Source organism: Neolamprologus brichardi, chromosome 1 (genome assembly GCF_056152115.1).
Source record: "Neolamprologus brichardi isolate AB-2024 chromosome 1, ASM5615211v1, whole genome shotgun sequence".
NCBI lineage: Eukaryota > Metazoa > Chordata > Actinopteri > Cichliformes > Cichlidae > Neolamprologus > Neolamprologus brichardi.
The window spans coordinates 34067060-34078299 of record NC_142104.1 but is presented as its reverse complement, the minus strand read 5'-3'; the positions used below and the strand labels follow the sequence as shown (position 1 = coordinate 34078299).

Sequence of the window (11240 nt, the reverse complement as noted above, 5' to 3'; positions counted from 1 at the left end):
ATCATCTTAAACAAGAAACAAGAAGAAAAGTCCAGGATGTGAGAGATACAGCTGACCCTTCAGATGACCCCTGAACTGAAGCCTCATCAGAAACGCTCGTGATCAGAGGATGGCTGTCAGACAGGGATGAAAGGGATCCCTGCGATAGCTCCAAATTGCCCATAGGTGTGAATGTGAGTGTGAATGGTTGTCTGTCTCTGTGTGTTGGCCCTGCGACAGACTGGCGACCTGTCCAGGGTGGACCCCGCCTCTCGCCCTATGACAGCTGGGATAGGCTCCAGCGACCCCCGCGACCCTGACGAGGCTAAGCGAATGGATGGATGGATAGAGGGACGCCAAATTACACATGAGCTGGACTGAAAATCAGCAGGTCTGATCTGAAGAGTCAGAATGAAACATGTCTAAAATACTGGAGCAGGGTGGGACAGACAGCACGTCCTCCTATGAACTGTCCCCGGAGACGAGCTGAAGTAAAGCTGCCTGAGAATAAAGGTGGTCACACAGAGACGTGACTCTCCAGCTCATTAGATTTGTACAAACTGTTTTCACCTTACATCGTATATTTACAGGTGTTTCAATAAAGTGCTGCACCTGTTTCACATTGAAGAAACGTGACTCAAGACTTTTACACACTTTCAGCTTTGGTCCAGTCAGTCTGACGGGACTCGTGTGGCTTCTGCATTAAGTATCTGCAGTAATATGTAGAGTATCCCGACTCGCCCCTCTTCCAAAGACTGGCCACATTCATGTATTGGTGTGTCTCATAGTCAGGATGGTCCCTTCAGTTGTGTTGTTACTCTACGTGTTGACAGACGAGCTAGCAAAGCTGTCCAGTTAACCGTTGTGTTTGTCTTTCGTACGTTCCCATGAGACGCTGCTTTCTAGCAAAGCAATCATTCACCTTTTAGACTGTCGGTCCCAGAGGGCAATATGATGAGTCCAGTGTAAGACCCACTACAGCCGCAGCAGATTGAGAATCGATTAATCTCTCCCATAGTTCGTTCCACATCAGCACGCCTGCACAGCAAAGCAGTTAACTCCCTAACCCGGGAACCTCGGGGTCCTCCTTTAAAAACTCTGAGCATTCATTCCAACAGACCTGCAGCCAGACTCACAGTTACTGGGATTGTGCACATCAGCAGGCTGAAAGCACCAAGTTAAAGAGAAGCATGGATCCTTTACTACACGGGGAAACATCAATCACAGCAGAGTGTATCGTGGGGCGTGGCTGAGTGGTTCCTACCTTGTGACAGGCGAGTGGGCTGTCTAATCTGGATGGCATCAACAGCACAGAGGTTCCCACAGGGGTGCAGCGTGATGACCCCCGACCTGTTCTCTATGTAGCAGTGCTGAGCTGCCACCCCAGGACCCTGGATGCTGATGTCCACGGGACCGTGACCCAGAGTGGTCCGGCCTGAGGGAAGGAACAAGTGTTAGGCTTTGATTTCGTGCCACAGTGAGAGTGATCAGCACCGACAGATCGTTCAGTCTCATTTTTACCAGTTTAAAAAACTTTTATGTTTTAGGCCCTCCACCCTGCTGCTCCCACACACGACCGCTCTCATGAACGGCCTCCATCACACTACTGAACTGAATTACAAAGAAACTGAATTTCCTCACATAGGCTTTATTATCCAGTGCAGGATTCTGGGATTGGTCAGTGATGGCGCAGCCTGTGTCGTTTATTCTACATTTAACATCATTTTAAATCTGAACTTTTCTCATGTGAACCGAGGCAGGAGGACAATGTTCAGGCACGAAGCATCAATGAAGCTAGCGTTGTCCGAGTGAAAGAGCATGACCTCTTCCTTCCACTAACATGAATCATTCTGATGCTAATTTGAGAAAAACAAGGACACGTGGCAGCAACGTCACGGTCCAATGAAACGTCACAGTGCGACAAACCCTGAGACATGAGCTTTGTCTGGAGGAGACCCCCGAGAGAGGAATCTGAAGAGGCAACAACAGGAACGCCAAGAAGTGACGAGACACACACGAATGACATCTATGACAGCAGCTGTCCAGTGTGCTGCAGGTAACAAAAACACGGACAGTAAGAAACACAGGTGAGGCTTAGAGTTAGAAAATGCTCGGTGCCTCAGACCATCTATCTGAAGGCCTGCTGATGGCAGCAGCTGTGGTTGCAACAAGACATGTGGCCCTGCAGGAACACAGCTGTCTGCCTCCATCTTTGACAGCATCTATCAATCAATCAATCAATCAATCAATCAATCAATCAATCAATCTTTATTGATAAAGCACTTTTCATACAGCAATGTAGCACAAAGTGCTTTACATGGTTAAAAGCAGCCCACCCCGCCCTCCGACTCACTCCCCACACTCTCATTAACATAAACAATCATGGATACACCCCCCCCCCCCCCCCCCCAAGTAAAATTGGGCACACATGAGCCAGGTGAGGAAACACTATCACAGGGAGCCGTCTGCACCGGGAGCCTCCAGGCCGGGCACACAGCAGGAGGGAGGCAAACAAGCCCCCCAGCCAGGCTGAGAAGACCCCCAGAGCCCCAGCAGCCACGGTCGATCACAGCCCCGGTGCAGAGAGCGCCCTCCGAGGAAACACTGGAGATATGACACAATAGGATATATACAGAATAAAGAGATAAAATAAATAAGAACGGGATACAATATAAATATAAATATCAATCGAGTAAGAAGATGAATAAGAATAAAATCAATAAATATTAGGTAAAACCTAAATTAATAAATAGAATAACAGGATAGAATAAATAAGCGTAAAATAAATAAACGTTAAGTAAAAGCTAAATTAAAAAGGTGGTCTTGTTCTTAAAAACATGTACGTTCTCTGCGGCCCTGAGCTCCTCCGGCAGGCTGTTCCACAGACGAGGACCATACCACTGAAAAGCTGCCTCTCCGTGAGTATGTGTCCTGACTTTAGGGACAGTCAAAAGGCCAGTACCAGAGGACCTCAAGGTCCGCGAGGGTTCATATGGTAAAAGCAGATCTGAGAGATAAGAAGGCCCAAGACCATTAAGACATTTAAAAACCAATAAAAGAACTTTAAAATCGATCCTGAAACACACGGGGAGCCAGTGCAGCGTTTCTAAAACCGGTGTAATGTGGGCCCGCCCTCTGGTCTTCGTCAGCACACGAGCCGCAGAGTTTTGTAAAAGTTGTAAAGTTGAAATATTCTTTTTGGGGAGACCAGAGAGCAGGGCAGTAATCAATGCGACTGGTAATAAAAGCATCAACATCTCCGTGTTGGCCCGAGAGAGAATAGGGCGGACTCTGGCTATATTTTTTAGATGATAAAATCCAATTTTGGTTACATGTTTAATATGTGGGATAAAACCAAGCTCAGAGTCAAAAACAACACCCAGGTTTTTCACTTGTAGCGAAGGACATAGTGAAAATGCCTGTAATTTAGACAAGAGTTTCTCTCTCTGAGCCTCAGGACCGACGATTAAACTTCAGTTTTGTCCTGGTTAAGCTGTAAAAAGTTTTCTGCCATCCAAGATCTTATATCTAAAATACAGTTAAAAAGGGCATCCATTGGTCTGGTGTCATCAGGAGACATGGAAATGTACAGCTGAGTGTCATCAGCGTAACTGTGGAAGTTCACTCCATGCCTCCTGATGACACCGCAGAGAGGGAGCATATACAAATTAAAAAGTACAGGGCCTAAAACCGACCCTTGAGGCACACCACATGTCATTTCATGGATCTTAGAGGAGCAGGTATCCATACTCACCATAAAAGTTCTGTCTGAGAGACAGGAAGTGAACCAGAGAGGCCCACCATGTGTTTCAGTCTGTTTAAAAGAATAGTGTGGTCTACTGTATCAAAGGCTGCGCTTAGATCCAGTAGCACCAGGACTGAGAGTTTTGGGAGTCCCAGTTACATCTAAGATCATTTAAAACCTTTAGGAGAGCAGTCTCTGTGCTGTGGTTCACCCTAAATCCAGACTGGAATATCTCCAGGATCATTCAGAAAGTCATTAATCTGAGTAAAAACACGTTTTTCTAAAGTTTTACTTAAAAATGGTGAGTTGGATACAGGTCTGTATTAAAATCATTACAGTCCAAATTGCTCTTCTTCAGAAGGGGCCTCACCACCGCCGTTTTACAGGCAGCAGGGAAGACGCCCAACTGAAGAGAAGCTGAGCTTTCATACATGATGAATTCATCATGTATGAAAGCTCAGCTCTATGGGAATGTGGTGTTAACGCTGCATCAGTGAAGAAACCAGCTCTTTATGAACCAAACAAACTGACCACAGCCTGGCGGTGATGACTGGCTGCAGCTCTGCACACCTGCTGGTCAGGTTTGCTCCACTGCTAACTAATGTGTGTTGGTGTTAAAGCAGTGCTCTCACCCTCGGGCAGGGGCAGCAGGGTGATGGCTGTGCTCAGGCGTCCACTCCCCAAGCTCACAAGGTGGGGGCGCTCTGCTTGGAACTTCAGCCCCTTTCCAGTCTCGATCAGGTCCAGCGGGGTGCTCTGCAGACGAAGGCCACATTAATAATAATAATAATAATAGTGGATTGCATTTATAAAGCGCTTTTCGGGGCCTCAAAGCGCTTTACAATGCCACATTCATTCACTCTCACATCCACACACTGGTGGAGGCAGCTACAGTTGTAGCCACAGCTGCCCTGGGACAGACTGACAGAGGCGAGGCTGCCATATCACACCATCGGCCCCTCTGCCCATCACAAGTAGGCGGTAGGTGAAGTGTCTTGCCCAAGGACACAACGACCAGGACAGAGAGCCCGGGGCTCGAACCGGCGACCTTCCGATTACAAGACGAACACCCAACACTTGAGCCACGAACGCCCCCCTTAACAGTGTGTGATGACTGTTTTTGGCACATTAAATCAACATCGGTCATGTGATTTAAAAGCATGCTCCTCGCCTCATGCTGCATGTTCTCTATCTAGAAGGGATTCTGATTGGCTGCTCGAGGTGTAATTAATTATACAAAACGCCATTACATTTGAAGCGTCGGTATGTGTGGCCGTTTCCCCTGAAAGCACGGCAGCGTGCTGCGTGCAGCCTGACAGCGCCGTACCTCTGAACCCGAGGAGGTCACGTCCTCCACTGTGTGTGGATGATGAAGTGCTGTGGGACCTAACGGGAGATTGTTTCTCGTCCATTAGTCAGACTAATTGGTTTTGCACGTCACAGAAAAGCACAGACGTGCAGCATCACGGGGGGGCGGCCACAGAGGAGGCTGCTGTGGCTGTTTACATGCTCCTCATCCTCTGAGGGAGGTGTGCGCGTCGTCTTCCCCTCACAGCTCAGGCTGAAGCAGCTCTGCGAGGGGGAAGGGACGTCACCATGGCAACAGCGCTCCACAATTAAGAGACACGAAGCTCCTGGAGGGCGTTTGGCGAGCAAACCTGTGATGAGCACTTCAGCGCAGCACTTCTGCTCTGCAGCACGGAGGCCTGACTGCGAGGCAGGAAAGCTCTGCTGACCTCCCAGGCTCTGACACGACAGGCGAGTTCTCACGGGACAAACCGGAGCTGTTGCGTGGAGCTCTTAGTTCTCCCATGATGGAGAACTTCCTGCTCTGGTTCCCACGCTTTCTCACTTGTGACCCTGTGCATGGATAAAAATTCAGGTCCTGCTTCATTTGTAGTGGTCAAAATATTTGATTCACTGTTTGTTTAAAAGCATCGTTATTTCCCGTTGGCTCACGTTCATGAAGGCAGAAGGATGTGCGTCTGTTTCTGCTCCAGTGTCGTGATCAGCCTCGTGCACAGGAGCTGTAACCGTCCCCGCCTGATATTCTTCTTCTCTTTGCTGTTACTTTGTCTTATTTTGGTAAATTGAACATTTTTTACTTCCTGCCTGTGTGTTTCCACTGTGTTCATTAGTTCATCCCAAACCTGATTACTTCTTTTCGTGAACTACATGAAACTGAAGAAGTGATGAAGTGAATGGAAGCTGATGTTGGGCAAAGCTGCCACATCATGGTTTCATGATTGTCTGAATGAGTGTCGGTCCACAACACTCTGTCACTGCACACACAGTTAGTTTGAAGTCCCAGACATTGGGACTGCTCCACCTGTGCTCCACCTGTGCTGCACCTGTGCTCCACCTGTGCTCCACCTGTGCTCCACCTGTGCTCCACCTGTGGCAGCTCCAGTGTTGCGCTGCAGTGAGTGTGGAGGCGTTTACTGCTGTGTCTGCATCTTTGTGTCCCACTTAAGAGGCTGTGTGTTGTTTTTCGAGACGAGCGACTCGCCGTCCTCTCGGCTGGTTGGCTAGCCGGGCGTGTCCTGATAGGATTATCTGATTGCGGGGGTCGGTGGGTAGAGTGGGGTCAAGTCTAAGAGGATTGCTGAGATAGAGGGCGTCTTGCTTACGGCACTGGGAGAGCTTATACTGGGAGTGATGGGAGGAAGGGGAGGAGTCTGCATGCTGGCTGATCTGCTGTGTGCTGCTGCTCCCATGTGGAGCGCTCAGCTTCCTGCCTGCATGTGCAGGACACACTGATGTAGTCTAAGAAGTAAATGTGTGCTTCATCTGTACATGAAGCTGTTGTGAGGCACCTATCAGCAGACGTCCTGCTCGTTACATGGTCACATGTTTATTTGGGGGTTTTAAATGGATAACCTTGTTTACGTGTCTTTGACATATTGATTTCTTTACTGCTTTTGAAGAGATGAACTCACTACAGGATCACTTTGTCACAGCAAACTAAAAATGACAAATCAAAAAAATATCATCAGATGTTGGATTAAACTCATAAATCTCTCTCAGCTTAACTTAAAAATATTTTTTTCAACTGTGTTCAAAATATTGTTTCCTGGTTTTTGCTCATTTTTCTGTGAATTAACAGAATTATTGTAGAAATGTGGAGACTAATGCTAAGGACAGTTAGGTTTCATTGCCGTGTCCTCTTGATGATGGACGGTCCTGCACATAGTGGCTGCAGCCTCTGCAGGCGTCTCTGTGAAACACCAGTGCAGGGCCTCAGAGCGCACAGGGGGAGAGCTGCGAGCTGTAAACTTTGGAAAAACCAAGACTCAGAGATTTGTTTCCTGCTTTGACTTCTTTGCTTCCTCTCCAGCAACAAAGCGTTATTTGCACTCATCAGCTTTGCTGCAGAGACTTTAAGGAAAGAGGAGTCACACCGTGCTAACATCAGGCTGACATCCCCCAAACCAGGAAATTCAGAAGTATAAGAAGCTGTTTTGCACAGGTGGGTGACATCGACCCCGCAGCAGTCTGCTGTTTGACTAAAGTATCTGACGACTGTTTAAACAGAGCTTGTCCTTCATGCTGCTGAGCTGCTTTGGAAGAAATAAGAAATGAGTTTCTTGGTGGATGCTCACATTAAACATCACCAAAGTTTGAAATAATGTACAAATGCACAGAAAAAAGGAAAGAAGAAGAACACCCTCCCCCCCCCCCTCCTTAATGCCTGCAGGATTGTTAGAAGCAGCAGGTGTGAAGCACAGACATCTAATCTGCGAGTCTGTCTAATTACTACTTTACCCTCGCCGACATATGTGCTGCTGGAGCCGACCTCAGTGACACGTCAGCCTCTGTGCTTACGCTCCGTGGAGTCTCGATGCCAGGACGCCGTCCCGTCGCCCAGTGTGCCGACATTCAGCATCAGAGGATGTCAGAGGACGAGAGCGCCCTCTGTGTGTTTCAGAAGCTGCCACGTTTAGAAGAACGGTGGCCCAGGAGTCCGACTCTAAATGGTCTCAATGCATCTCTGGCCTTAACAGCGACTAATAAATATGACTGACCAAGTGATGACATCTAAAAATGGCACTGAGGCTGTTGGGTGTAATCTAATTACTAATTAAATGATTATGTTCTTGTGCTTCAAGTTCAAAAACAAAAACAGTGTGCGTCTTTAATGCTCTCTGGAGCTACAGGACACAAATGTGCTCATTCAAAACTATCAAGAGTTTGGACTCTTCATGCTCACTGTAAGTATTGACCTTATTATTGACATCCTCACCAGAAACACAGCTCGTTTGGCACAGACCCTGAGCACAGCTCATGAATGATGCAGAAATGATATGGGCTTGCCTCTGTTACTTCTCTGTATGTTAGAAGCCCCAGTGATGGATACTGCGTTACTGTTTTTCTTCTCTCACCCCAACCAATCACAGCAGATGGCCCCGCCCCTCCCTGAGCCTGGTTCTGCTGGAGGTTTCTTCCTGTTAAAAGGGAGTTTTTCCTTCCCACTGTCGCCAAAGTGCTGCTCATAGGGGGTCATATGATTGTTGGGTTTTTCTCTGTATCTATGAAGCGCCTTGAGGCGACTTTTGTTGTGATTTGGCGCTATATAAATAAAATTGAATTGAATTGTTTAGCCTCCGATCGGTGCGCTATTTGAAGCCGTGCAGTGAAGTAAGGACTTCCCACAGGTGTGTTAAACCTAAAGTAACGAGCCCGTTTTACGACACAGATATTCATGTAAAACTGTATGGAGTGAAAGTAAACAGTTGTCAGAAAAAACTACTCAAGTTAAAAAGTTCTATTAAAGTTCTACTCTTTGCACTTGTTTCCCAGCTCTGGTTGTTTGTGGTTGGATGCTGTGGAGCTCCCACTGTAGGGCACAATGATAACACTGGATCTCAAGGTTAGTGTGGAGGTAAGGCGTCTGCTTCTAACGTGCAGTACACTGAATGAACCAATGAACAAAAATAAAACTCTGACTGACTCTTGTTTCCATCTCACAGCACACGCACACACACACGTGCGCACACACACACACACACACACACACACACACACACACACACACACACACACACACACACACACACACACTCACCTGTAACACCTGGTGAGTTTGCCGTCCACACTCCGGCATGTTCCTGTTCAGGCGGTCCATATCCACTGAGCTGTCCACGGCTCCCTGCGACACATGAAGATCCTGAAAGAGGAAATGAGAACGTGAGTAACAAACGTCGTCACGCTGAGCTCATTTCTCAAACGCTAAAAAAAGGAGAAACATTTCTCTCTTTGGAGTCCAGGTCTAAGTAAAAGCTAAAAGCTTAAAAAGGTCCCCGACTCACTTTGTTTCCACTACAATTCATGAAAGTCTGAGTGTCGGGAATCCCCATCCCAACTCTGCCCTCACACTAATGCCTCTATAGGTGTGATTCACACTGTCAGCACACACACACAACAGATGGTAACAGATGGTTTAAACACACACATTTAAACCTCTTGACACATTGACTGGAAATCCACCAGCATGCCTCATCTCCTCAAACACACACTCATCACTTATTATTCACGTCATTTTTGGGGTATTTCCATCAAGTCAGCACAGGATGGATGTGTATAAATAACGCTCCGTGTCTATATTAGTATAAGTGTTAAACACTGCAGTCATTATGTGAGAAGCACAGAAAACCACACAGGAAAGGTTAGAAAACATAATTATCCCAGAGTCTACAGAGCCAACCGCAGTCGTATGCAAGCCTAAAATGTTGTGCGTGACACGCTCTGCCTTCAGGATAACAAAGCACCGCTGCATTATCAGCGTGTTTGCTCTCCTGACAGACTGCGCAGCCTCGAGCGAGCCTCACACAGTAAATCACAAAACAGGCAGAAAATAAAAATAGCAAAGAGCTCTCAGCAAAGAGCTTTTGTGTAAAGAACAAACTCCTTTTTGAGCCCGAAGAAACACTTTGTTCCTCTTTTCCTTGTTCGGTGAGAGGAACCAAGCAGCGTTTTAAGTGTTCACCTGTCAGTGGTTGGCTCCAAATATAACCTCTACCTTTCTCCAGTTGTCCAGCAGATGCATCGCCTCCATGGCACCACGCTGCTCCAGACTGACCGACCCAGCAAACCCAGCAGGGACTCGACTGTGAGCGGGACACCTGCGGCACTGCTCGTGACTTTAGCTTCTTCAGACTGTCTTTGTGTCCTGATCGTGGTCTTTTGTTTGAAGCTTCTCTTCACATAAACTCCCATTCAGAAGGTCAGACCTGTTGCTGCTTGCTCCACTAAAGGAAGACCTACATTCCTGACTGGCAGCACCAAAGCTGAAGATAGCAGGTAGACGAGTGTGTGTGTGTGTGTGTGTGTGTGTGTGTGTGTGTGTGTAAGCAATGATCAAAAGAACAGAAGAAAAAAGCAGAGAGTGAAGAATAATGTTTTGAAGTTGTTGAATCATAAAAAGTGGCGATGACTGTAATTATGCAAATATACCGTAGTCCCGACTGAAGAAGCACGAATAGAACAAACAGAGCATGAAGAGCAGAATACGGACACGCAGTCTTCAGTCCCGCTTGAAGACACAAATGATGGCTTCTACATCACAGAAGTGTAGGTGTGAAGTGTAGGTGCATTATTCTGTGCAGGTAAAGTGAATGCAGCCAGTGATAACTGTGCAGAACACACCGCTGAGCAGCATGCATGAGCTGAGTGACAAGGTTGTTCTGTATCATAAGTATCAGAATGACTTCATTCTCTGCAATGCAACATATTATTTTCTCATTAGTTACACTGAAATGTAACATGTTACTTTCTCATTAGTTACCCTGTAATGTAACATATTACTTTCTCATTAGTTACACTGTAATGTAACATGTTACTTTCTCATTAGTTACCCTGTAATGTAACATATTACTTTCTCATTAGTTACACTGTAATGTAACATGTTACTTTCTCATTAGTTACCCTGTAATGCAACATATTATTTTCTCATTACTTACCCTGTAATGCAACATATTGCTTTCTCATTAGTTACCCTGTAATGTAACTTATTACTTTCTCATTAGTTACACTGTAATGTAACATATTACTTTCTCATTAGTTACCCTGTAATGCAACATATTATTTTCTCATTAGTTACACTGTAATGTAACATATTATTTTCTCATTAGTTATCCTGTAATGCAACATATTACTTTCTCATTAGTTACCCTGTAATGCAACATATTATTTTCTCATTAGTTACACTGTAATGTAACATATTACTTTCTCATTACTTACCCTGTAATGTAACATGTTACTTTCTCATTAGTTACACTGTAATGTAACATATTATTTTCTCATTAGTTACACTGTAACGTAACATATTACTTTCTCATTAGTTACCCTGTAATGCAACATATTACTTTCTCATTAGTTACACTGTAATGTAACATATTATTTTCTCATTAGTTATCCTGTAATGCAACATATTACTTTCTCATTAGTTACACTGTAACGTAACATATTGTTTTCTCATTAGGTACCCTGTAACGTAACATATTACTTTCTCATTAGT

General features: G+C 45.8%; 1 protein-coding gene across 6 annotated transcripts in view; it reads right to left on the bottom strand.

Annotated features, from left to right (window-relative positions):
• phldb1b (pleckstrin homology-like domain, family B, member 1b) overlaps positions 1-9920 on the bottom strand; it is a 79212-nt gene extending 69292 nt beyond the window's left edge. For all 6 annotated transcript variants that reach the window (XM_087841223.1, XM_087841226.1, XM_087841234.1 and 3 more), the window contains exons 1-4: positions 9744-9920; positions 8790-8891; positions 4357-4480; positions 1244-1414 (exon numbers count right to left, since the gene is read on the bottom strand). In XM_087841223.1, coding sequence (XP_087697349.1) covers positions 1244-1414; positions 4357-4480; positions 8790-8891; positions 9744-9779 — 433 coding nt within the window. In that variant the 5' untranslated portion in view covers positions 9780-9920. The remainder of the gene's footprint in view (positions 1-1243; positions 1415-4356; positions 4481-8789; positions 8892-9743) is intronic.
• Positions 9921-11240: the final 1320 nt, after the last annotated feature.